Source organism: Pleurodeles waltl, chromosome 4_1, assembly GCF_031143425.1.
Source record: "Pleurodeles waltl isolate 20211129_DDA chromosome 4_1, aPleWal1.hap1.20221129, whole genome shotgun sequence".
NCBI lineage: Eukaryota > Metazoa > Chordata > Amphibia > Caudata > Salamandridae > Pleurodeles > Pleurodeles waltl.
The window spans coordinates 338050030-338074420 of NC_090442.1; the positions used below are offsets into that span (position 1 = coordinate 338050030).

At 42.9% G+C, this 24391-nt stretch overlaps 1 protein-coding gene across 9 annotated transcripts in view; it reads right to left on the reverse strand.

The window, feature by feature from the left end:
• EPS8 (EGFR pathway substrate 8, signaling adaptor) overlaps nt 1–24391 on the reverse strand; it is a 790402-nt gene that overhangs the window by 321947 nt on the left and 444064 nt on the right. For all 9 annotated transcript variants that reach the window (XM_069228470.1, XM_069228468.1, XM_069228462.1 and 6 more), the window contains one exon: nt 23179–23246. In XM_069228470.1, the coding sequence (XP_069084571.1) occupies nt 23179–23246 (68 nt within the window). The remainder of the gene's footprint in view (nt 1–23178; nt 23247–24391) is intronic.

The following is a 24391-nucleotide window of genomic DNA, read 5'->3' on the forward strand; positions in this document are numbered from 1 at the left end:
GAGATTCAAACAAAGCACGTGTTATCCTGTGGACATAAAATCATTCTACTAACTTACAGTTTTCAGTGCCCTGGTAGATATTCAACATTAGCTGTAGCCTTGCTCTGCTAAAAGGCACAGCAGAACCCCAAGAAATACTCGTATTATTTCAGCATTTATTTTTGCAGAGAACATGTTCTTAACGAAACAGAATATTTTCCATTACAGTGTTAGTTTTTTATTATGAACATGTGCAGGCCTTTCACTTAATGGTAGCCACTAATACGTCACATTTTGTGTCACCATTCATTTTCATTATTAAAGGATTTCACATTAGTACATAAGTATTAACACATAAGAAATAATTATTTCACGCTAAATCTCTGCTCTCACACTAGCAACCCAGATTCATCTTCCACAGAAAAACTCAGTTTAGTGCAGAAGTGGTAAAGACATTTTTAAAATTACCATTGTTCAGAACAGTTCAGAGGCAGTTCTACTGAGCTTATTCAAAAAATTTCCTGCTAAGAACGATAAACACTGCAGTCTTGGTGGAGAAATTCTTAGCACATTTCATAGTGAGCATTACCAGTACCAGCAGTTGTTTTATCAGTGGAGAACTTCAATTTCGTAAACGTCCAACAAATCTTTATTTGTAGAAATGAGATGCTACATTCAAAAACAATCTGTAATCATTACAACAAAGACATAATCGGTATGTTTTAATAAGTTGAGCAACCTCTTCAGCCTAACCTCTTTAATTCTTAAATCATCTTCACCAGCTCCTACAGTCAATCCCATATCACAGTACAAACATTGCATCCAATGAGAAAGTTGGCAGCTGTGGCCTGGTGAAGCAATAATCTCCTCTTTCAATTAATAAATTTAAAAACTAACAAAAATCCTATGAGGTTTCTTCCTGTTGAGATTGAGGTTAAACAGATCTCTAAAGACCCTATGCATTTCACATTCCAAGTCGACTGAATTAATCTTGCCAAGTGCAAAGCCTTTCAAATGTTTAATCATATATGTCTTGATATCTTAACCTGTTTCTGCTTCAGGTACATTCCCAATACCTACATCATTTCTTCTTGCCTGGTTCTCAATAACTTCAAACCTACCTAGTATTACTTCCCGGCTAGCCTATAATATAGAGATGGATTGTATGTATCTATTTATAGCCCTCTGGGATGCATGCATCTGGTCTTTCACAGCCTCAGCTCAACACGGTTATCTAGTTTGTTTCTTTTTTAGAAAATTTAAACCAAGCATCCTCGATCGTCTTCTGATTCTGTAGATATCTTGAATCTTACCATAATATCCCTACAGAGAGGCCTAAACAGCATTTCAGAGGCACTCTGTGGGGAGTCTTGTTTTTCACCTGCTGCTCTGTTGTCTCAGAAGGCAAAGCAAGAAGCCCAGAAGTTCCCTTTTGCTGATTCCCCCCTGGTGGCTTAGTCCTTTCTTTTATCATTTCAACAGCCTAAGGCTGACCACCCACTTGGGAGCTAGAGTCAGATAAGAGGCATGGAAGGAGTAGAATTTTGTTCTGCTCAATGTTTATTGTAAGGCAGCCTGTGTGCAGCAAAGCAGATATTAATCCAAACTTGTTATGATGTCCATCGCTACCATCTACTGAGTAAGTTGCTAGGCTGGCACAGGCCATTTAAAGGGATTAGATGGGAGCTGGGATATCTAGGCTCCCAGACATCCCTATATTCTTAAAAATATAAGTCTGGGCTGCTGAGGTATTGACCTGTTTTTTTTTAGTAGGCCCTGTGTATTACTATGTTTTAAAAACCCCTATTGCATTCCCTTTTTAAACATTTTCCTGATTTCTTGTCCAATAGACAGATTCCTATGTAACAAACTATTAGGGCTGCTGGAAGATGGACAATGGAGCTGCATGTGTAAGAAGATAAAATGCAAATATTCCCAGTGACACTATTTGGAGCAAAATTATGGACAGCCCAGTATGACTACAACAAAAAGGTTATACTTTGAGTGCAATCAATTTATTTGAAGGTTAGATGAGCTTACTCAAAAATCTAGTTCACTTTTAGCATGGAAAGCAAAATTCAATCACAGAGATTTGTGACCCTGATAATCTTGCTAAAATTGATGGTATCAAAAGGATTAAGCAGATCTTCAATATTCTGAACACATGTATGAGGAGGATCTAAACCCAGACACACAGTCAATATCTGGATGAAAATCTATATGCCAACCAAAGATACCATATCCAGGGCTCAGCGAGCAACAATGGAGCTACCACTAACTGAAGCAGAAGGCAAGGAATGAACTAGGAACCTGAAAGGATGAAAAGCTACACGTTATGATGGCATTGCACCTGAGGATTAAACAAGCATTCATAGATTAGGGAGTGCATTTTGACTGAGCTGTTTAACCTGATGGAAAGATGTGATTCCACCCTCTTTAGTCATAGGTTATACCTTCGATCGTAAATCAAGGCCTACTATATGTGAAGGATACAGGCTCATTTTGCTCCTCAGTTCGGATTATATACGTTTTTGTTTCATGAAGATCAAAAGACATCCAATCAGGTAGATTGGTATTTTTGTGTGTGCTGCACTTATAAATGTTTTTGTTTGAGGGCAGATTAATTCCTGTACCACTGACACCTAATAAATCTTCTCAGAAGGATAACATTTGTTTAAATGCACATCTGACGTCAGCTTTTAAGAGGTATAGGTATAAATCAGAATGGTCCCTTGTCACCAGGCATTTATAGCTATTTAGGGCCATTAGCACTGGGATTAGTTACAGGGATACCTCCTTTTTGTGCCCCTTTTTGCTGACGACCTAGCAATATACACTTCTAACCTGGTTTAGGCTGTAACATAAGCTAACGAATTCACAGGCTCCCTTGTTGTCAGGCAAATAAAGAACAAAAGGATATGATATAGAATCTAGAATACACATTGCCTATAATAGCGATAAAAACAAGGTACAGTGTCCTAGCTTCTGGATAAATGAAGAGAGTGAGAAAGCAAGTTGATAGGCTTCAAGAGGTGGATATACCTTTCATTTTCCTTAACTGGAGAGGACGATTTGTTAAGTGATTAGTCTCCCCAAATACAACTATTTTTGCAATGTGTTTTCTTGCACATCAACAAGAAAGGAGTAGTTAAGATTCAAGGTGCCTTTAGTAGTTTTATGTGAGCTTCAAAGGGGCTCAGCTCTCCTGGAAAATGTTATGCTGAATGAAATTAGCCATGGAACGTTTAAACATAGTCCTGCAAATGATAAATAAAATATAATGAAAAATAAAAAAAATAGCTGTAACAGTTCACAAAAGACCTTCGATTTCCCAAATGGATTGCAGTTAATTATTATAATGAGAATGTAAGAAAGGCACCCTCGTCAATGAGTATCATTTTTAAAAAGACAAAACATGGAGCAACTGATCTTGCACAGTTTTGCTGCTTATGTAATACGAATATAACAAACAATTTTCCTCACAAACGGTACCGTATTTGAAAGTAAAGAAATGTTTCTATAATGTGAAATCAGACTGCTCCCGATTTTGCATTGGTGCAAATATAATTTGTGCCATTCCACATTAGAAAAGCATCAAGAAAATTATGTGAAAGACTCTGCCCTATTTATTTTGCACCACTGAAAAATCGTTCTGATCTGACCTCTGGTGTGCGTCTTTTCACAAGTTGGTATACTAGCAATACATGGCGGAACCAATAGGATGAACACATTTCTAAGACACAGGTCCAGAATTGTTACTTAATTTTAAATATAATTTTTATTAGGTTTATACTACAAACTATCAAATAATAGACACAATCATGAATTTAATCGAAAGACATAAAAATAATAAATCAATTACATTTATCACTGCATGACAGCATTATCTTTATCAGTCGCGTGTTTAATGAAGCGCAAAGCATATTTTTTAAGATTAGCATTAAACTGTCACAAATACTTGCATCTTTGCTACCAATATCATCAGTGACCATCAAGTCATTCAAATATGTAAGTCATGAATACTTTAAGCCAGAGGCATTGTTGGGAGAGAAAGTCCTATGATTTGAGAGACATGTGGCCCTTCCCAGAGTGCCAAACTGTGTTTTTGTCTGGATCCCTAATGCTGATTTTTTGTCACAGGCAAACAAGGTTCATGCGTGTACACCACAACATAGGCCTGTCTCATGGATTGTGGTTCTGGTGGACCGGGAGGGGTATTCAAAGCGATGCCATCCTAGTGGTGGGAGGTTTCTGCCTTCACTAGGAGTTAAGCACCATAAGCTTGGTGATCGCAGCATACCGTGTAGTGATTAACAGTGATGAACAGGTCCTTTTTACCCATTTTCACTGGAGTGAGCTCTAGAGGCTTGCTCACTTTTTTTTTTTTTAAGTAAAAGTTTTGCTGCTTAACCCACCCCTTTCTCACATCGGGTTGATGTGGAAGTGCATGTGTGGTGAAAGCATGTGCTGAATGTGTGTGTGCTCGCAAGAAATACACTACACAAAAGGTGTAGTGGGGTACAGTGTGCACATGGTAAATGTGTGTGCTGGCAGTGTGTGTTTTTTAAATAACACACTGCTACAGTACAGACAGACTGCAGTACTGAACAGTGTGAGCAGACAGTACGTGTGCTGCTTATTGGTATATTGGCGGTAGCATAATAGATGATGATAACAGTACTGGGCAGTGAGTGTGCTGTGGATGTATACACGGAATGCAGAAGTGCCTGTACTGGTATATTGTATGGTGGACCTGGGGTTCCATTTTTGGAAGCTCAGGCCTGCCTGTTGAAACATGAGGAGTACAGGAATCCCCCAGTGAGATTAGAGAGTTGCTGCATTCCTGTAAGGTGGGTTGGACATGTACTGGAGAATGGGACAACCAGGTGCACACTGCATTTTAAAGGGCTCTGTGAATCAATGATAGATCACAAGAAAGGGGTCTGGACACATCTCAGGGAAAGGGACATGTGGGTGATAAGGGAATCATAAAGAGTAGGGCAAAGCCCCAGAACTAACCTTTTGATGCACATAGATATATGACACTGGCTCTCTTTGCGGCTACGCTGGGTCTTTCAGGCCTCTGGCAACAGTGTCGTGCAGAGGCTACTCGTACTTTTCAGGAACACACAGGGTCTTCTCTCCGACTGGAAAGGTCAATACGATTGAGAAGGGTGAATACTTGGCAAGTGGTCTGTCGGATCATTCGCCTCTCTGTATTTCCTGGGGATGGGGGAGATGATAACTTCTAGGGGCGAGCTAGAAACTAAATGCCTGGGAATTGTAAGATGAGGAAGTGTCCCGGGAGTTGCAGAAGGACACAGAGGATCAGTGGACTCTGAAATAGTTCTACGAAAGAATACACAGAGATCCTTCGGGAAAGGGCACAAAATAAAATTGTGCGAACGAAGTGATGGGTTAGTAAGGAAATAGTGGACATTGAATGCCAGTACTCACTTGGAGGTGGCCCCTTGCCTCTTATGGATCGATAGGCCCTTAGGAGGTTTGAGGTGCTGCGCACTGAATACCGCAAGTTGGCACAGAGGGAGGCTGGGAATCACATTCTGGCTACACAATACAGACTGTATGAAACGGGATAAAGTAGGCGAATTATTAGCATGGTTTAGTAGAAGGGAGGCAGAGGCCTGCTGGGTGAGGTGTACTGTAGATCAAACCAGAGGGTGTACGTGACAGACAGGATCATGACAGAGGACTCTGACTGGTATTACGAGGCCTTCTATAAGGCTTGTCCATTGTCAGACACTCAGCAGATAAGACCTTGACTCAGTAGACACCCAGGTACTCTCAACAGATAATAGTGTGGCTCTTGAAGACAATATCACACTCCCAGAGGTGCAGGCGGCCATGAGAAACAAAAAATGGGAAAACTCCCTGCATTCTGGCTGAGTTCTTTAAGAGATATGCTGGGATTCTGGGGGCACATATCTTAAATCTGGTCCTTGAGGGTCGAGATAAGGGTACACTACCACCTGACCTACATTGTGCCACAATCGTGGTGATCCATAAGAAAGACAAACCAGAAACTAGCTGCGAGTCATATCACCTGATTTAACTGTTGGACACTGAAACCAAGATACTAGCCATGGTACTGGTCACCAGGCTCCTCAAGGTCCTAGTTCCCCTAATACACAGGGGTCAACCCTATGGTCTGGTAAGTCCACCAGACTCAACCTATGTAGGCTCCACAACTGGATAGCAGAGGTGCATCTTAGGTGGGAACCTCAGGTGTTTCTTTCCTTGAACGCCCAGAAGGCATTTGATGCCATACATTGGCCCTTCCATCAACAAACATTAAAAAGATTCAGCTTTGGCCCCAAATCCATAACTTGGATATAGTTGCTATATCAGGCCCAAAAGGCAGTTATGAGAGTTAACAGTATCCTCTCGTCAGTGTTCTGGATAGGGAGGAGGACCAGACCAGGATGTCCCTTGTCCCCTCTCCTGTTTGTACTCACCAGAGAGCCCTTAGCCTGCCAATTCTGAGCTCACCGTGAGTTACGGGAGTTCTGGTTATCTGAACCTAACATGGAAGAAGAAAAGATTTCGCTCTACGTGGATGACATCCTCCTATACATCCTTCAGCTGGCTACAACGATCTGGGATGTACTCCGGGTCTGTGAAGTATCCACTCCCCTGAAGGAGAGGTGCCTTGATAGAAACCTGGGACGGGTGGTGGCAAACTTTCTCGGAGAGGCAGAGCCCTGGTGCACGTAACCTTTGACAATAGTGGGAAGATTGTCTATATTTAAAATTATCACTCTGCTGAAATTCCTGTATGTCCTTCAGATCACATAATATAGAAGTCCAAATGAGCTGTTCACTAAAATAGATGTGAAAATCCGAAATCTCCTATGGAGCAACAGGCACCCTAGAACAGCATGCAAGATTATTGCCCTCCCTGATATGCAAGCATAATATTGGGCTGCCCATTTGATTGCCATAAATCAGGAAAATTCCATGTATAGATTGGGGGCAGACTCAGTTTGCAACAAGGCCTTAGCTGCACTATCTCTATGGGGGAAGGGAATTGGACAGCTGCTATTCAGATGGCACTGGAGGCCTGTGCCAAAGCCTCCAGATGGATTCAGTGGGCAAGGAGAGTGGCCATAAAAACGGCTATATTGGAAGGTGTGATGTTGAGGGAGCTGGGTAAACTTAGGGGCTTCGGAGCCTGTGATATGATGGAGATTCCCAGGATTGGGGATCTGGTAGAGGATGGGGACCTTATTCCCCTTCAATCCTTTCAGATGGAATACCAGCTGCATGATAAACAGTATTTAAGTATGCACAGCTGCAAAACACAGAGCAGGCTGATGGAATGGAGGTAACAGAACTACCAGAGTATGCCTCCGACAGGGTAGGGTACTTCTGGGGGGAGATAGAGAAAAAGGTGGTCTCCCTCACTTACAAAATGCTTAACAATAATATGGCCAACACATTAACAAAGTTGAGAGAAAGGTGGGAAAGGTATGTGTGCGAGGTAGAAGATACAGACTGAGATGCAGCCCTGATGCACCCACTAGCGGTGGCTATTACATCCAGATGGCAACTTATACAATTTAAAATTCTGAATAAAGTCTACTTACAACTAAGATCACTTCCACAAAATGGGGAAGGTGGTGTCTCTAGACTGTGATGTCGTTTGTGCACACAATCTGGGGTTGCCCAGTCATCATACAGTCCCAGTGAGTGAAAGTAGTGCGAGAACGCTGCAATGCCATTGGTGCTGACATTCCATCTGAGACCAAATATGTCCTCCTTGGTGTACCGACGGAGGTAGATGCCCTGGGGGCCAAGCTTCTCATTTGTAATTTGGATTTTGTGGCGGTGAAGAGGGATGTGGCCAAGCACTGGGGTGTCCCAGAGATCCTGACACAGCAGGAGTGGAGGGCAGGGATGGATATCTGCATAGTGATGGAAAAGGTCGCTTATAAGGCCAGAGGGTACCCAAGTAAATTTTTTAAAGTCTGGGGAAATTGGGTAGGTTACTATGTCTTGCACCTGGTTGATGGAGGGATCACGTCTGCACAGTGATAGGTCTGCCTTTTATGCTATGGTATCCTTTTGTATTTGTCCAAACTTCATGGTGAATCTAACATATGAACTGCTGCTACAAGACATGTATGAACATGCTGATGCCGAATTCCCTACGTGGTTTTATAATTATTGTGGGTGCAAGTTTGTGCCCTTCCTTGTTGCTGGCATTTGAAAAACAAAATATAATATGTTCTTAAAAAAACTAATTCTATTAAAAAAAAAGACATTTTCTAAAACCTGTAGCCTAGTGCTATGTGCAGGCAAAACCAGAGTATATACCCTCATTAGAAAGTGCCTCTTAAAATTAATGCAAACCTGCATATAGTGTACTGCGGGAAAGTCGATTCAGTATAAAGCTCAGGCGACATCAGTGGTGGAGCTCATGAAGATAGGAAAGTGGGACATCCAGCTCTGGATTAGGGGAGAGTTTGCACTAAGAGCTGTCAGAGCTCTAAGGGTGGGTGCAGCTTGGCAGGACAATTAGTTTGTTGCTACTAATCTTGAACATACCACAATGGTGTTGGTTTCCATATGTTTAGGTCAAGCCTACCAGACAGCACAAACTCTAGTTTAGAAAAAACACATTCTGGGCTCACAAAGAATGTTCAGGAGCTTCCAGCCTGCGTATTGCTTACCATGGGTTGGCTTTACTGTCACTCCTATTTACTTGCTTTCTATTGGATGGCTTTTCTTGTTTCATATGTCCATCTTGTGTTTGTCCCTTTCATGAAACAGCCTTTTTACTCTCTTTGATTGGCTGGCTTCTATGCTCCACTGCTCACTGGTATGGAGCTGCTTTTTTCTGCTTGTTTAAGCACCCCACTCCTGCCCGGTTGCACTTCCGCTCATCTAATTATGGTATGTTAAGCTCTAAAAGAGCTCTTTCACACTACCTCTTTTTGTTTAAAACAGAGATCCATTTTGATTTCTCAAATTAAAAATGTCACGTTGTACACTTGCTCCTGCATGTTGAATGTATTTAAACTCTTACAAAATGATGCAGGGGCGGTGTCAAACTTTTTTTGGCGATGCTGTACAGGATGGCTAAAAACATTGTCAAAGCCAGTAGGTCTTCCATGCAAACCTAATGGCTTTGCCAGTGCATATTTACATTTACTTACACCTCAGGATTGGCACCCCACCTTAAAACACCACCATACAAGAAAAAGACTATGGATGGTACATCCTTTTCTGTTCAAGTGGACGAACTATGAAATTCATTACCCCCAAATAAAAGATCCACAAATAACTATTTTCTCTTCAGAAGACTACGCAAGAGTTGGCTTTTTTCTTCATAAACACCATGTCCAAACAGCGATTGACTGCATGTGTCTGTGTTGATAAATATTTCTAATCTGATTATGTGTATATATCTAGAGATGTGTATTTCGTTAAGAAATAGGTGTAATTACAATTTCATAATAATAAAATATATGCATACTCTTTAAGCCTGTTTAACAAATGGATATTTACTCATGGTTAAATATATATATATATATATATATATATATATATATATATATATATATATATATATATATATATATATATATATAGTCAATTCTGTTTTTTGTTTGGAGGGGTGAGTTGGCGGTATTCGACAATTTGCATAAACCAAAGAGCATCGAACTTTGTGAGAGTTGCTCGTTTTATGGCTTTTGAGCTGTTCACATCCTGTTTCTCTACAGCCGCACTTTGAGTGAATTCTCAATTTCGTGTGGATATATATATATATATATATATATATATATATTATATATGTATATACACACACATATGTGCGAGTGCGTGTATTTATGTGTGCATATACGTATATACAAATATGTATACAGTGCATGTGTGTGTGTGTATATATATAATTATGAATCCCTGCTTTCATTTTCTCTCTCACAATGAGCAAATGTTACCTTAACTATTTTATCAGCAAGCATTTCACTATTGGAAACTGAGGAAAGATAAAATAATGTTTGAAAAGTGTACACATAAATTAATCTCAAATATTGCACATCTTGAAAGTCTGTGTTTATACAGCACAACTTTAAATCTCAAAATATTATATTCATTATTATAATCCTTACACATATTCCCTTACTATGTATTACGTATTTATTTATTACTTTGGTCCTACTGCAAACAAGGAGGAAAAATAATAACTCTCTCGTAAGCTTTATTCAGTCTCCCCTTCACCTTATACCTCTAGCAATCTATCCTCTATCCCTACTCTCAGAATCATCCCAAACCCCTTCCACTACTATGATCTCGAAAATAACCCTGCCTAAGCTCTTCCCTTCTCTACCACTCCTGGCTCACCCCAAACCTCAGTTTACTACTATGATCTCCCAAACAACCCTACTCAATTCTCCCTTACTTATCTCACCTTTGACTCATCAGGAACCTCTTCTACAACTATGATCTCCCTAACCCTTTTCTACAGACTCTTCCCTCCTCCATCTCTCGTTTACTCATCTCAAGCCTCATCCTAATACTATAAACTCCCAATCAACACTTCTGGATTCTTCCCTCCTCTATCCATCCATTATTCTATTCAAACCTACTAACAAACTCACATATCCACTGATCAAATCCACTCATACTAATACTAATAGCGTACTCATATCTCCCTATGCTAATTCACCACTAATCCTTTTGGGTTCCAGCGTGTGACAGACATTGTTCAGGTAGAAGAACAAAGGGAAAAGATGTCCATTTCAAACAGGCAGAACCCTACCCCCCATTAAACTTCAAAGAACCAGACACTAAATTACATTTTGTGTCTGGAAAAGGACTATAAGTAGGGGAGTCTGAGACCTCAAAATGATGTCATCTGAAGGTCAGCCAGACAGGCTGTGGGAGGAGGGAAAGCTGTGCAAGAATTCTGCCAATGACTAGGAGCCCATGACTGCAAGTTTCCCTGGTGGGTGAGGGGACATCACACAAGGAAACCAAGGCTACCCCCCCTGGAGCCTGGAGTACCCGGACCTGCTTGCTCACCAAGACTGGTGTGCCCTTGAGGAAGAGGAGAGCTTAGAGGGAGCGAGGTCCAGGTGCGAGCGCTGATGTAAGGACGACATGTGCGAGATGAGAAACCTGATCCGGCACCTATCAGGCTGTAGCCCATGTGCCTTACTGATACAGCAATCCCGTATGCCAGGAGCAGCTGCTGTAGACTGAATCAAGAAGCGCAGTGGGAGAAACCTGCTACCGCACTGATCGGGTCCATCACCCGTATGCCAAATCGCTTCGGCAACTCTATATGCCAGAAGGGGCTGCAATGGCCACCAGAATCAGGTCACTATGACCAGACTTGTGAGCTCCAAGACAGCGACCTTGTATATCAGAAGGGGCAGCTGGAGACATCGAAGCGAAGTGAAGAGTCTGGGTCGTCTCCTGAGACTGCAAAACTGCTGCTACTACAAAGGTGGAACCAGCCTGCATTCTGTGGACTGTGCCCAAGGTTCAACAGGACACCGCCAGAGTCCATTCAGAGCACGGAGATAACCCCCCCTGTCCCTGTGGAGGGAAAAGTGACTTACTGCATGAGTGTCGGAGCAGGAGAAACACCAATTGTCTGATCCAGCTGGCAGCGTGGCTTGAGGGAGAGAGAGTGTCTGCCAGTTGCTACAGAGTTCGATTTGGTAGTCCGGAGGAGGACTGCACTGCACCTCCAAAGGGTTCCATACCGCTGGAGCAGGTGAAGCCAAGAACTTGGCCTTTTAGGCCCCCTGGACATACCTCCATTAGTGCTGCAACCCCGCAGACTCTAGTGACAGAACGTATGAACAGAGTCTTAGGGGAGAACTCTTGAGAAAGTCTAATAACTCACATTCCCAGGAAGTGGCCATCAGTGAATAGGGAATTATATCGAACTCGTTGCACCAGAGGTGGGAGGACAGGGGGTGGACTGACAAGTACTGGAGCTCTGACCTCAAGGGGATATTGTATTATTGCTTTTGAATGTTGATTACTTTTCCATCGTAGAGTTAAAATTAAAATACTTTTATATGAAAACAAGTATTTGACTGGACACGGATATATTGTTAATGCTCCTTGCATTGTGTTCATGGATTCCCCATAGGAGCTCTGACTGCTAGTCCTACGCTATTCAATTGAAAGTCATGTGCATAAGGGGGTCTTTGGCCAAATTGAGAGAGATCCAAGTGAGCAAGGGCCCCGGGACATCAGGAGAAAGAGGGATCAACCACCACGGCTGGGCTCAGTAACTCCTGCTTGCTCATGGCACTCTGAAAGGGGTTCTGACAGGCACTTTAACAAACCATGAAGAGCTCAGCTGGCACAACTAGAATAACAAGCACTGGCAAAGCCAATATGTCTCACTTTTGAAAGGTCTTAATTAATGTTTTAGCTTTCCCATTGCTTGTTTTTGATGCTGCATGGCGTTGCCAAAAAATAAAAACAAGGCCACCATAGATAAAGAAGAGCATGCTGAAAAAGGCAAAATGCCCTGTCTCAGTGTGATGACATATGTATATATTCATCACCATGCATGCACACATATGTGTCATGATGTTGGGGTGGTCATTCATTTCCTTTTAATGTACTGTTCCAAGTTGGCGGATGCCCATCATTGAGCTGCAAATTAAATAATGCAAAAAGCAAGCGTGGATTACGGAGGCAGGACTGACCCGGTAACAAATTTCAGGTGCTGAGCCACCCAGAAAAGAAGAAAAAGATCAGAAAAAGTGTGTGATAATTAATAATATTGTGCTTAAATTATACTGCTCTGCAGGACAGGGTTATATTATTGTGTACTATCTATTCCTGTGTAGTACACAAAGAAAACACAAAAACAGAATCACAAGTTCCAATGGACCAAACTAAGCAAAATGTAACCCTTGTTATGCATGGTATCATCAACCTGTCCTAGCTTTGTTCCCAAAAGCAGGTTGCTTTCTTGAACTTGTAGTCACTTCCTTATAAAGGGAAGTGTTAAACTTCAAGCCTCGGATTGCCATGCCCTGCTGGTTTGAAGCCCAAAGTAGCCTAAGGTGTCATTATCACGTGGGACCACTTGGCAACGATGTCATAGTGCCACAGATTAGTCAGGTAAATAAATCCAGCTGGTAAATTCCTGTTGGCTAAAAAACTATGACTGGCTGAAGGTGTCACGCATGAGGGCCTATTGCAGTTATGCTATCTGTATACTAGCACTCTGACAACTAGGAAGAGCCTGAAGTCAATTCAATTTGCGGTTTGGAACACCCCCACCTTATTTAAATAAACTTCAATTCTTAACTGCTCTTTCAGGAAAGAAAGCATGTTACATGCTTGTGCTGTTTGGTAACGAGAAAATCAGGTGCGTTTTTTTGGTGTTTGTAATGGGCGATAGTCCGGGTTCTTAAGGAAAAGAATGTTAATGTTAAGATAGCCCAGGGTTAGGGATCCACCCATGTCACAAGAAACTCAAGTGCTGCCTGGTTGTTAGAAAGGGAAAAGCAAGGGTCAACATGGCTGTTTGTTACTATAGAAATGATGCTATTTATCTGACCATTAGAAAGCTGGTACAGATTTTACTAGCTGTTTATCAGAATGATAATAAAGTGATTGTACACAGCACTAAATGCTACATTTTGTTTTCCTTTTCAAGCACTGCAAAGACCAGGTGTTCCAATGAAGAAGCTTGGTGCTGCAGGGCAGTTTATCACAAGAAAGCGCAGTGCACTGGGATGCTCCCAGTGTGACAGAAGTGTAGTGCCTACTGTTGCTTTCAGTCAGAAAATGCAGAGTTTCAGGTCTCTGTCAGAAGAAATGAGCCAAGGGGCTATTTGTAGTCGGATTAGCACATTTTCACCAGGCTGCCTCTCATAGCACTGTAAGGAGGTTTGGAGGACGCAGTACAATGTTTTACTGCGGTTTGTAGTGTTTAACAATGTACACATTATTTATTGATGGTGTGCACATAGAGGGTGCTGCCTGAGCATTAAGTGTGCATTTATTCCATCATATTACCTCCTGTTGTTATAATCAGCCATTGCATAGTGCAACTATAAAAATTGCATTTTGAGGTAAATGCTGGATACATTTTCCTGTGTTTCAGAATATTAAAACCTCCAATTTGCATAAAAACTTTAAAATGTTCGCACAAAAATCAATGCTGCTAGTAGTTTGTTAGAAATGGGGTCTCTAGTTGTAAGTCAGTTTGCACTCTGTCCAAGAAGGAACCCTCAATCGTCAGGGTAGGGAGACGCACACCTAGGATAACCCCTGATTACTCCATTGGTAGCCTGGCATAAGCAGTCAGGCTTATCTTAGAGGCAATGTGTAAAGTATTTGTACTAACACACACAGTAACAGTGAAAACACCACAAAAGGACTCCACACCAGTTTAGAAAAAATAGCCAATATTTGTCTAAATCAAACAAGAACAAAATAACAAAAATGCAACATACAAGCAAAGATATGAATTTTTAAAGCAAAAAAAGTCTCAATCTATAGAAATCAAAGGATACATTGTTTTAGCACAAAGTACCTAGTATGCGTCAAAAATAAAGCTGCACTGGCAATAGTGCATTGGAAAAGCAAACAATGCGTTGATTCCTTACTCGCAAGTGAGGCCGTGCATCGATTCTTTCTCTCCCAGGCAAGCGATGCATCAACTCTTTCCTCACAGGGAAGAGATGCGAGTTTCCTGAAGCGGGCAGTCTGGTTCCTAAAGGACAGAGCGTAGCTAAATATGTCCTGGGGGCCTACCGGGAGCTTTCTCCCAGCCCTCTTTCATCAGACTCTGATGTCCCCCCACAGGGTGGCCATACAGCAGCTCAAAGGGGCTAAAGCCAAGTCCCTTCTGCAGTACCTCCACGTATGCAAAGGGAAAACATGGCAGGAGGACGTCCCACTTTTGCCATATGGGTTCTGACACACCCATAATCATGCATTTCAGGGTGCGGTTGAACCTTTGAACCAACCCATTTCCTTGGAGGTGGTAAGGAGTGGTGAACTTGTACGTTACCCCATACTCCTTCCACAGAGACTTCATATAGGTAGATATGAAGTTGGTACCCCGGTCAGATACCACCTCCTTGGGGAACACCCCATGCAGGTAGAGATCCCCATCAATGCCAGGCCAACTATGGGGGCAGTCACTGACCTCAGAGGGATGGCCTCCGGGTACCGGGTGGCATGGTCCACCAAGACGAGGATAAACCTGTTGCCCATGACAGTCCTGGGGTACAGAGGCCCCACAATGTCAATTCCCACCCGCTCAAAAGAGAAGCTGACAACAGGGAATGGCGGGAGGGGAGCCTTACATTTACCCCCACTCTTGTCACATGCCTGGCAAGATCTACAATAGGTGTCACAGTGCCTGTGCATTTGGGGCCAGGAAAAGTGAGTGACAATCCTCTCAAAAGTTTTGTCCTGTTTCTATCTTCCTGCCAAAGGCACATCAGGAGCCAGCCCCAGTAGGAAGGTTCTGAAGTGCTCGGGTACCACCAGCACATCGGCTGCCCCAGGCTCAGCAACCTTAGGCTCACTATACAAGAGGCCATCCTACCAGTAATTCCAGGGTGATGCAGACTCCTTGCCAGGTGCTTGGTCTATAGCCTGTCACCGCAGACCCTCAAGAAAAAGGCACGGCTTCTGTGCCTCACAGAACTCTTCCCTGGTGGAACCCCCTTCCTGCTGCCAATGGGTTGGCTCGGCCACATCCTCCAGTTCAGCCACTTGTTCCCCTGTAGGCTCCACGGCAACCCTCAGGTTCAGCCTCCTCCAGGACGGTGGGAACTATTGGGGTAGGCTTCCCGTGGCCCTTGCCCTTCCCCTTCCCCTTCCTGGCAGACATCTGGGCTACTTTTTCAGGCTCCAGGGCCTACTGATAACCAAGACTGGCTGCCATAGACCGGGTGGTCACGCATGCTCATCCAGGAAGACCAAACCACTCCAAGTGTGACCGACTTTACACCTCACTCCAAGGGGGATCCTCCAGGTCGTTACCTAGCAGACAATCAACAGGCATGGTTGGACTCTCAGCTGCCCTCAAGGAACCCGAGACACCATCCCCCCCCCCAAATTCAAAGGAAATCTGCACCACCTTACACAGGCGATCTGAGTTGTCTACAGCACCTGACAGTAGTCACACTGGCTCCAGTGTCTCTCAGAGCCTCCACCCTCTGTCCATTGATGGTCATCCACTGCCTGTACTTCTTAATGTTCTCAGTTACAAGGGTACTCTGGACCATCTCAATGTCCCCTAGTGAGACAAGGGTCATCTCAGCTGGCTCCCACCCTTCTACTGAAACCAACTCTTCCCCGAGGGCTACACTGGGCAAACCCTGTGACTGTGCACCAATGGCTGCTGGTGTTTGTTTGGAACACTTGGGATCCCCCTCATATGACCCTCCTAATCCCATGCATAGCACTTACGGGGAACTCTCTTTGCAGGCTTCCCTATAGAGATGCATGTCTTTTTCTCACCTGGGGGCTGGGAATCCTTACCCTGGGAACTCAGTTGGGGCCCTTTAGAGAACTCCCCCCTGTTTACTCCCACCCCAACTGCATCTAATAGAACCCTGCCCACCCTTGGTGGAGTCTCCCCATACCCCTTTTGGACCCTCGTGCTCTCCCACCGGTCTGCTTCCTGGCAAGCTCCCTGTGGTCAGTAAGCTTGCTGTCCATTTGCTGCTGGCACAGCTCTGGAATACAAAGGCTATAAAAGTGCTTCCAAGTTGGCACCTTGCTGCCCTTCACCCATCTATCTAATGCCCTGCAGAAAGAATCAATACATTCCAACCAAGTTTGAGAATCCCCCTTCTTGTACGACCTGAATCTTTACTTAAACTGCTGTGGAGGAGACCATATCTAGTGAGTAGGGCATTCTTCATGGTAAAGGAGGTGGGACCGTGAGGATTGCCTAGGGTTGTCAAGGTGTCCCTCCCTTCTACCTCAAAGTGTTTCTACAGACCCACCCCTCCCCCCCAGTGTACCTCAGGGACCAGTTTCATGAGAAGACCTGACTCATACCCCTTAAATCACAAGTGTATGTCATCCTCCCTCTTATAATCCTTTACCAGATCTTTAGAAATGTGCACTCTTTTCTCAGGTTGCACTGGGGTACTGCTGCCACCACCTGTGCATGATTTGCCCTTCAGATCCAGGTATTTAAAGCTCAGCTAATGTGCTAACAAAATTTTTCTCTCCTCCGTGGCCAGTGCTGTTTTCTTTGCCACTGCCTCTCTATCCAATTTGGCCAATTCCAGCTTCAGCTTCTCACGCTCCAAATGATGCTTTCTCTTTGCCTGTCTGTCCCTCAGTTCCTTTGTGGTCAGACCTTTAGAAGAAACACTGCTACCTGCCCTGGAGGCCCTCCCTTCCAGGCAGGTCCAGGTTATCCACCAAATCACCAAGCGTGCTCTGCACCTCCTCATCCCAAACCATATTCTCCTCTGCTGTGTGCTCCTCAGTCTCCTTTGCTGCCAACCAGGCCCTCAACGTCTTTGCAGCTCATCCTTCTTGGTGGAGGTTTTGATTGGGCATTGGAACTTCTTACAAAATTGCTTGAGCTGGGCCACTGTGTAATCCTCCAATTTCTCCACCTCAAACACCACTTTTGCAACAACTGCTGATGGCTCCCCAGACTGAGACACATTTGTGGACAAGGTTCAATAAAGGTGCAACGCCTCAAAGGCAGAGAGATCGCAAAAAGGCCAAAAAGTGAAAGAAATCCAACAGAAAAAAAATTATATGGTTGTGTAATGGTCTGCAATAAAACAGTAGTGTTACGTAATCACTGTATGTCAAGTACATATACAAGTCCTCTCCTCACCAGTGATTATCAATGTTAGAAATGGGGTCTCTGGTTTGTAGTCAGTTTCCACTCTGTCCAAGCAGGTCTCCTCACTTTAGTCCCGCTTATCACCTTGGTAGATTGGCACAAGCAGTCTGGCCTATCTCAGGGGCACTGGGTAAAGTATTTGTACCAACACACACAGCAACAAACTGAAAATGCCACAAAAGGACTCCACACCAGTTTAGAAATAATAGGCAATATTTATCTAAATCAAGCAAGACCAAAACAACAAAAATCCAACATACACAAGCAAAGATATAATTTTTTGATGCAAAGAGTCTTACTCCATAGAAACCAATGGATGTATTGTTTTAGCACAAAGCACCTGGTATGTGCAAAAAATAAAGTTGCACAGGCGACTGTGCGTCGGAAAAGCAAGCGATGCGTTGATTCCTTACTCGCAAGTGAGGTAATGGGTCAATTCTTTCTCTGTCGGGCAAGCAATGCATCAATTCTTTCCTTGCAGGGAAGAGATGAATCAGTTTCGGGACAAGCAGCCTCGGGTCGCTGCAGTCATGTGCACATTTTGACACTCAGAGACGATGCATGGAAAATCTGGATGCAAGGCAGAGATTAATCCATGCTGAGCTGGAAATGCATCGATTTCACTGGTGCTGCGTTGATTTTTCAGCCGCGGTGCAGGCCCTGCAACGATTTCTCTGCCACTCTGCTCCGGTGTGTGGATTTTCACCTTTGGGTCACCAGCTTCTCCTTTCAAAGGGCAAGGGACTAGAAGTGGCACCACTTGGCAGGTTAGGAGTCTCAGCAAGAGAGCCCGGGTGCTGGCAGATGAAGTCTTTGATGGTCCTGAGACTTCAGAACAGGGGGCAAGCTCAGTCCAAGACCTTGGAGAAACTTCACAAGCAGGATACACAGCAAAGTCCAGTCTTTGTCCTCTTTAAGGCAGAAGCAGCAACTGCAGGCCAAGTTTCAGCTTCACCCTCCCCACTCTAGCCCACGAGGCTCAGTAGGATATGCAGGACACTCCTCAGCTCCCCTTTGTGCCACTGTCTAGAGGGAGTTCACTAACAGCTTAACCTTTCATCTGACCCAGACGTGGATTTCACAGGCAGGAAGATACACAATGTGTAAGCAAGAAAATGCCCACTTTCTAAAAGTGGCATTTTCAAACAGACAATCTAAAAACCAACTCTACCAAAGATATACTTTTAAATTGTGAATTCAGAGACCCCGAACTCCACATCGCTATCTGCTCCCAATAGAAAACCGCACTTAAAAGGTGTTTAAAGGCAGTCCTAATTTTAACCTATGGGAGAGATAGGCCTTGCAATAGTGAATACCGAATTTGGCATTATTTCACTTTTCAGGGCAAGTAAAACACACCAGTAAATGTCTACTTTTTACATAGACTGCGCCCTGCCCATGGGGCTGCCTAGGGCCTACATTAGGAGTGATTTGCATGTAGTAAAAGGGTAGGTTTGGGCCTGGCAAGTGGGTATACTTGCCAGGTCAAACTGACAGTGGCAGACTGCACACACAGACACTGCAGTGGCAGGTCAGAGACCTGTTTAGTGGGCTACGCATGTGGGTGATACAATCAGTGCTGCAGGCCCACGAGCAGCATTTGATTTACAGACCCTGGGCACCTCTAGTGCACTTTACTAGGGGCTTACTAGTAAATCAAATATGCCAATCAGGGATAGTCTAGTCTAGTATAGTCATAATCACAATTTAGAAAGGGAGCCCTTGCACTTTAGCACTGGGCAGCAGTGGTAAAGTGCCCAGAGTACCAAAACCCAGCAAAAAACGAAGTCCAGCACACTGTCAAAAATACAGGAAGCAGAGACAAAAAGACAGGGGAAACCATGCCAAGGATGTCAGGTCTCTCACAGTTGCTGTAAGACAAGCAGGGGTGTCGCTGCTGCAACATCCTGTGATTCTGGGTAAGTCACTTATCTCTACATGCGTCAGTTTGAAGTTAGCCAAAAGCAAGTTAGACATGTGGCTCCCTCTGAGCCTCGAAGACACAGCTTGACATTTGAACTCTCTTTGAACGCATGGCAAATGTAACAAGATAAGAACAAGATTTAAAGGCCTGTTTACAGAAAATGAATTCGTGAAAATGCAGTGAACAAAGCTTTAGCAATGGGAGGGAGGAAATGAACCTGGAGTGCGTAGCAAGCAAATAGAAAGCCAGAAAATGTGATTTGCAAATGACAAAGCCAATGGCAAGCAGTGGGCGAAATGCACTCCTAGGTCAACTTTACGAAACTCCCCAAGATGTCTTTAGCAAACACAGATAGCTACACTGTCTGGTAGGCTGCGACCAAACATGACACAAACCTTTCTTTGAAAAATTAATTCTAATTACAAGCTGTTGCCAAAATCGGCCACGTGGAACCAGCAACAATAATTTGGTGTCATCCCGTTTCATGTGTTCATGTGGGTTTGACAGTTCAACATGGCCACTGTAAGACGTCACAGACAACCATCGCCAGCAATGATGATTTAATTCAACAACTTCTTAATAACAGTTTAATTAATAATACTTAAGCATTGTTGACCTTCCATAAAATAACTAGCCCAGAAGCTTCGGCCAGCTTTGCTGCTTTGTGGCAATTCATACCATACCTTACTCCAACAAATATGCATCAGGAGGCTATCATCTTCTGCTGTAGACATGTCATAATACATACATATTTCAAAATCCATTTCGAGATGTAAGCTTTACAATCGTATTTAGTTATTGAGGTTAAACACTTGATTCATTGAGCTATGGACATTAGTTGATTGCTCCAGCCCCAGATTCATAGTTAAGCTTTGAAAAAGAGTGCGCTGCTGCCCAATCAGAGGCGCCTTGATGTTCCAGTATGGGGAACAAACTACCTTTGCAGCTAATATGAATTACAAATGCAAATATTCAGTTGAACCACAGATTATGAAGACTTACTTGTTGCACAACACCACTAACATGGTTTTTGGAGGTAAATCCGTAAATAAGCGTCCTCTTAATAATCTGCAGGCTTGGATAGTGGACATTGCAGTCTAATGTTGGTTTAAATCAATAACACCAATTCATCAGCATAATAAAGCTAAGGCAGACTCACCACCATGACTAGGGGGATGATTATCTATGAGCTGCTGCACCACTTGGAGGTCCCCAACATACAGGTTCTACAACAGCTTAGCACGGAGTATAGCTGCCTTAACATACAAAGGGGAAGCCAAGCTGAACTGTTTTAATAAAACACTTTTGCAAACAGGAATAACGTAGGAAGAAAATGATCACCAAAACATAATAGAACGTATGTCCTAATAATAATATTAAACACAACAAACTAACCCAGAAGAGACAAACATGTTGAGTATCAAATACAACCCCACCTATCGGCTCAGTCAACAGCAAATGCTTTTGTCTGGGCTAACAATTATTTACGCACTATTCTTCTGTGTCTTCCTTCAGAATACCCAAGTCAAACTTTGTACCATGTGCCTAAGGTCACCTTCATTTATTTGTAGGATGCTATGCTGCTCTGACTGAAGAGTCAAACGTAAAAGCACCCAGAGAGTCGGAGTCTTATTCGGAGCAGTGTAACAATACTACCGCTCAGCCGAAAAGCCAAGTTATTGTACAATGTTTATTTCCTCATCTTACCATGGCAGCAAAACCTCTGCAGCGGGTAAACACATATTTCCCAGTTTGCAGATCGGTGACCATGTTACAGTTGTTATTTTAGGACAGCCTTCTAAGCTCAGCACAAGTAGTTCCATATCTGGGGACATCTGCTTCAGGCGAATCAGTTACAAGGATGTTCGACAAAAACGCCTCAGTGCGAACCAGTGCAATTGTTTCACTCGATACAGTAATAAATGTTACTGTAGTTGTTAGGTTTCTAATTTTAATTAAATTACTTCCTATTTCTGTACCACAGCTTCCTGCAATCCATGGCAACGTGTATTATTGGTGAGCTATTCAAGTTACGTCTGTCAAAATACCAATGATCCAGTCGGTACAGGAGAAGCGCCTCCACAACCCCTGTCAAGCAGCTATTCTTGTCATGATGAATTTACTAGACATTCATGCACCGGAAGCAAGTGTAGTATTCATTCTGGAGTACTGCACATAAGGCCATGCAAAATGAATATGAACAAGCACTAGCAAATCCAATATGTTTGACATTTGTATGACGTGTGGATCAGGCATGCACACAACCAAAAAACGTCAAACCTGCTGCGTTAAAGGGCAAAAAAGCATAGAAATCGATACTATGGAAAAATGGATTGCTCTATTTTCTGTAGCAATCATTTTCCAGATTTGCTTGTCAGTGCTCACTCCTGAGCACTGCCATTGTTTCTTCTGTTCAAGCTCACCATATTTCAATGTTCTGGTCTGTGGAGCACATGCATTTCACAAATGCGTACTCATATGCCTGCATTTCTAGGTGTCGCCTGAGACAGCACATGTGTGGTCCTTGTGAGACATTTTGTTACCTAAAAAAGGGCTTGGAGCCCGCACAGTGCTCACCGTTATTTGCTGCCTCTTGACTGGTCAGCACGTGCTGGTTTCACTTTCTCCTTATTTGTTTCTCTCTCCCTTCCATACCAAGTACTAATTGCCTGTTTTTGATTAGTGTCCTTCTGCTCATGCTGCAATTGAGGTACTGTTTTCCTTTCTTCTTCCCCAGTCTTACCTTTCCCGTGTGATAGCTTACCCATTGTTGTATGCCATATGCCCCTTCAATATCATTGGTTACTCCAATGTTGCTGCTTCACCCTCTCCCCTCTTTTTGCTTGCCCCTTGTTTTTGTTGGCCCGCGCCCCTTTCAACAGCATTGCTTTTCCTTTGCACCTTCCCCCGGTCCACACCGTCCCCTACTGTTACTTGCCCAGTGACACCCACCACCCACCCACAGATGCCTGGGCACCCCCTCCCACTTGTTACTTGCCCCATCTCATCCACACTCAAAGCACTAACAACCTCAAAATCTGTTATGTTGAAAAGTAGCTGCGCTGTGGTTCAACATGGCTAAAAAAAATGGGAAAAACTAATAAATCTCGCATAGGTGAGATTTATTGGCTTTGTCAACGCTTGCTACACTCAGTTAGCTGAAAATACAGCAGAGCGCAAACACTTTCTCCCACTATTTGAGGGCTGGAGTTAAAACAGGAAATCATTCTCTCCTTCTTTTGAGAAGGTGTTTCTTTGCCTCCTCTGCACCCCAGTCTAGCACGTTTTCTACAAAATACAGTTTACAAAAGGCAAACGTATTGACATGATTTAAAAGTTAGAATGGAGCATCAGTTTAAAAACAATCAATATCATGCTCAACACATTTTTTCTAAATTTGGTATGTAGAAAAAGAGAATGAAAATCTTACTTCCACATGATATTGGGAGGTCTCCGATATGCTGCCGACACTGTCACGGGCATAATTCTTTCTCTGCTCTGTAAAAAGAAAACAGTAATTAAAGCTTGCTAGCATAAAAACAACACCCACTCTGTACGGTTCATATGGAGGGCAAGTGTATGGATGGTAAAGTTGATTTCTTACTGTTTTTAAATATTTTGCTACTTGAAACAAGTGGATCTAAACCTTATATTTGTGAGTAGAAAGTATCCTAGTATACAATAGCTCATTGAGGGGGCATATGCCCCAGGCATTGCTTGCATAAAGTAACTTTGCCCTACCCTGCAGTGAGCAGTAAACTATTTCTATATTGGTGGAGGGGAAACATTAATAATAAAAATGGTGTCACTAAAATATAATGTGAAATTACATATAATAAAAGATTGAAAATCATGTATTCATCAATTAATACATAAAAACGTATGAGTAATATGGTGGACACCATAAGCAACATGCATATTATGAAAATAACTGTCTAATGAAATTGCGTGTGTTTATTCATAATTAAATGTACTGAAAAATGAATATTAATATGTACTAAAAAGATTAATAAATTTAAACGTTATGAAATGTTTTATTCTTCATGTTTTAGCATTGGTTTTAAAAAGGCCTCATGTTTTAGTAATATTCCAGAGGCAATGTCTTAAAATGTTAACGCTGCCAAAGATGTTTCTCTAAGCATCCTGTATGACACGCACACTGTGCAAAAGTTATGTTCTTATGTTGCAACATTTATCTGTCTTCCTGGATTGAGATAATGTGTACCTAGCAACAATAGTGTCCAGTGCTCACGTATAACATGCAACAATTGTATTCTACACTGGAAACGGGTGACTGCAGTGAGTGAAGATGAGCCCAATCATGAATTCAGAAAATGAACAATAGATACTTCTGAAACGTGGATCAATAAATAGTTAATTGAATCTGACATAAACCACCCCATTGACTGACCAATAGAAACTAACCTAGTTGCTTTCTAGGACTTTCATATAACAAAATTCAGGTGATGTCAGTTCAGTTATTTATTTTACTCTCCTAGTGTAAAGATGTGTTGTGTCCCCAGCTTTCTGCCATTGTCAGTTCAGATGCACTAAAGCCAAACATTACTGAACTGTTCCTTCTTATGCCATTGCCTAATGAATAGGACCAGAAGATGTGCTACTGTTAAATACATCGCTGCTTG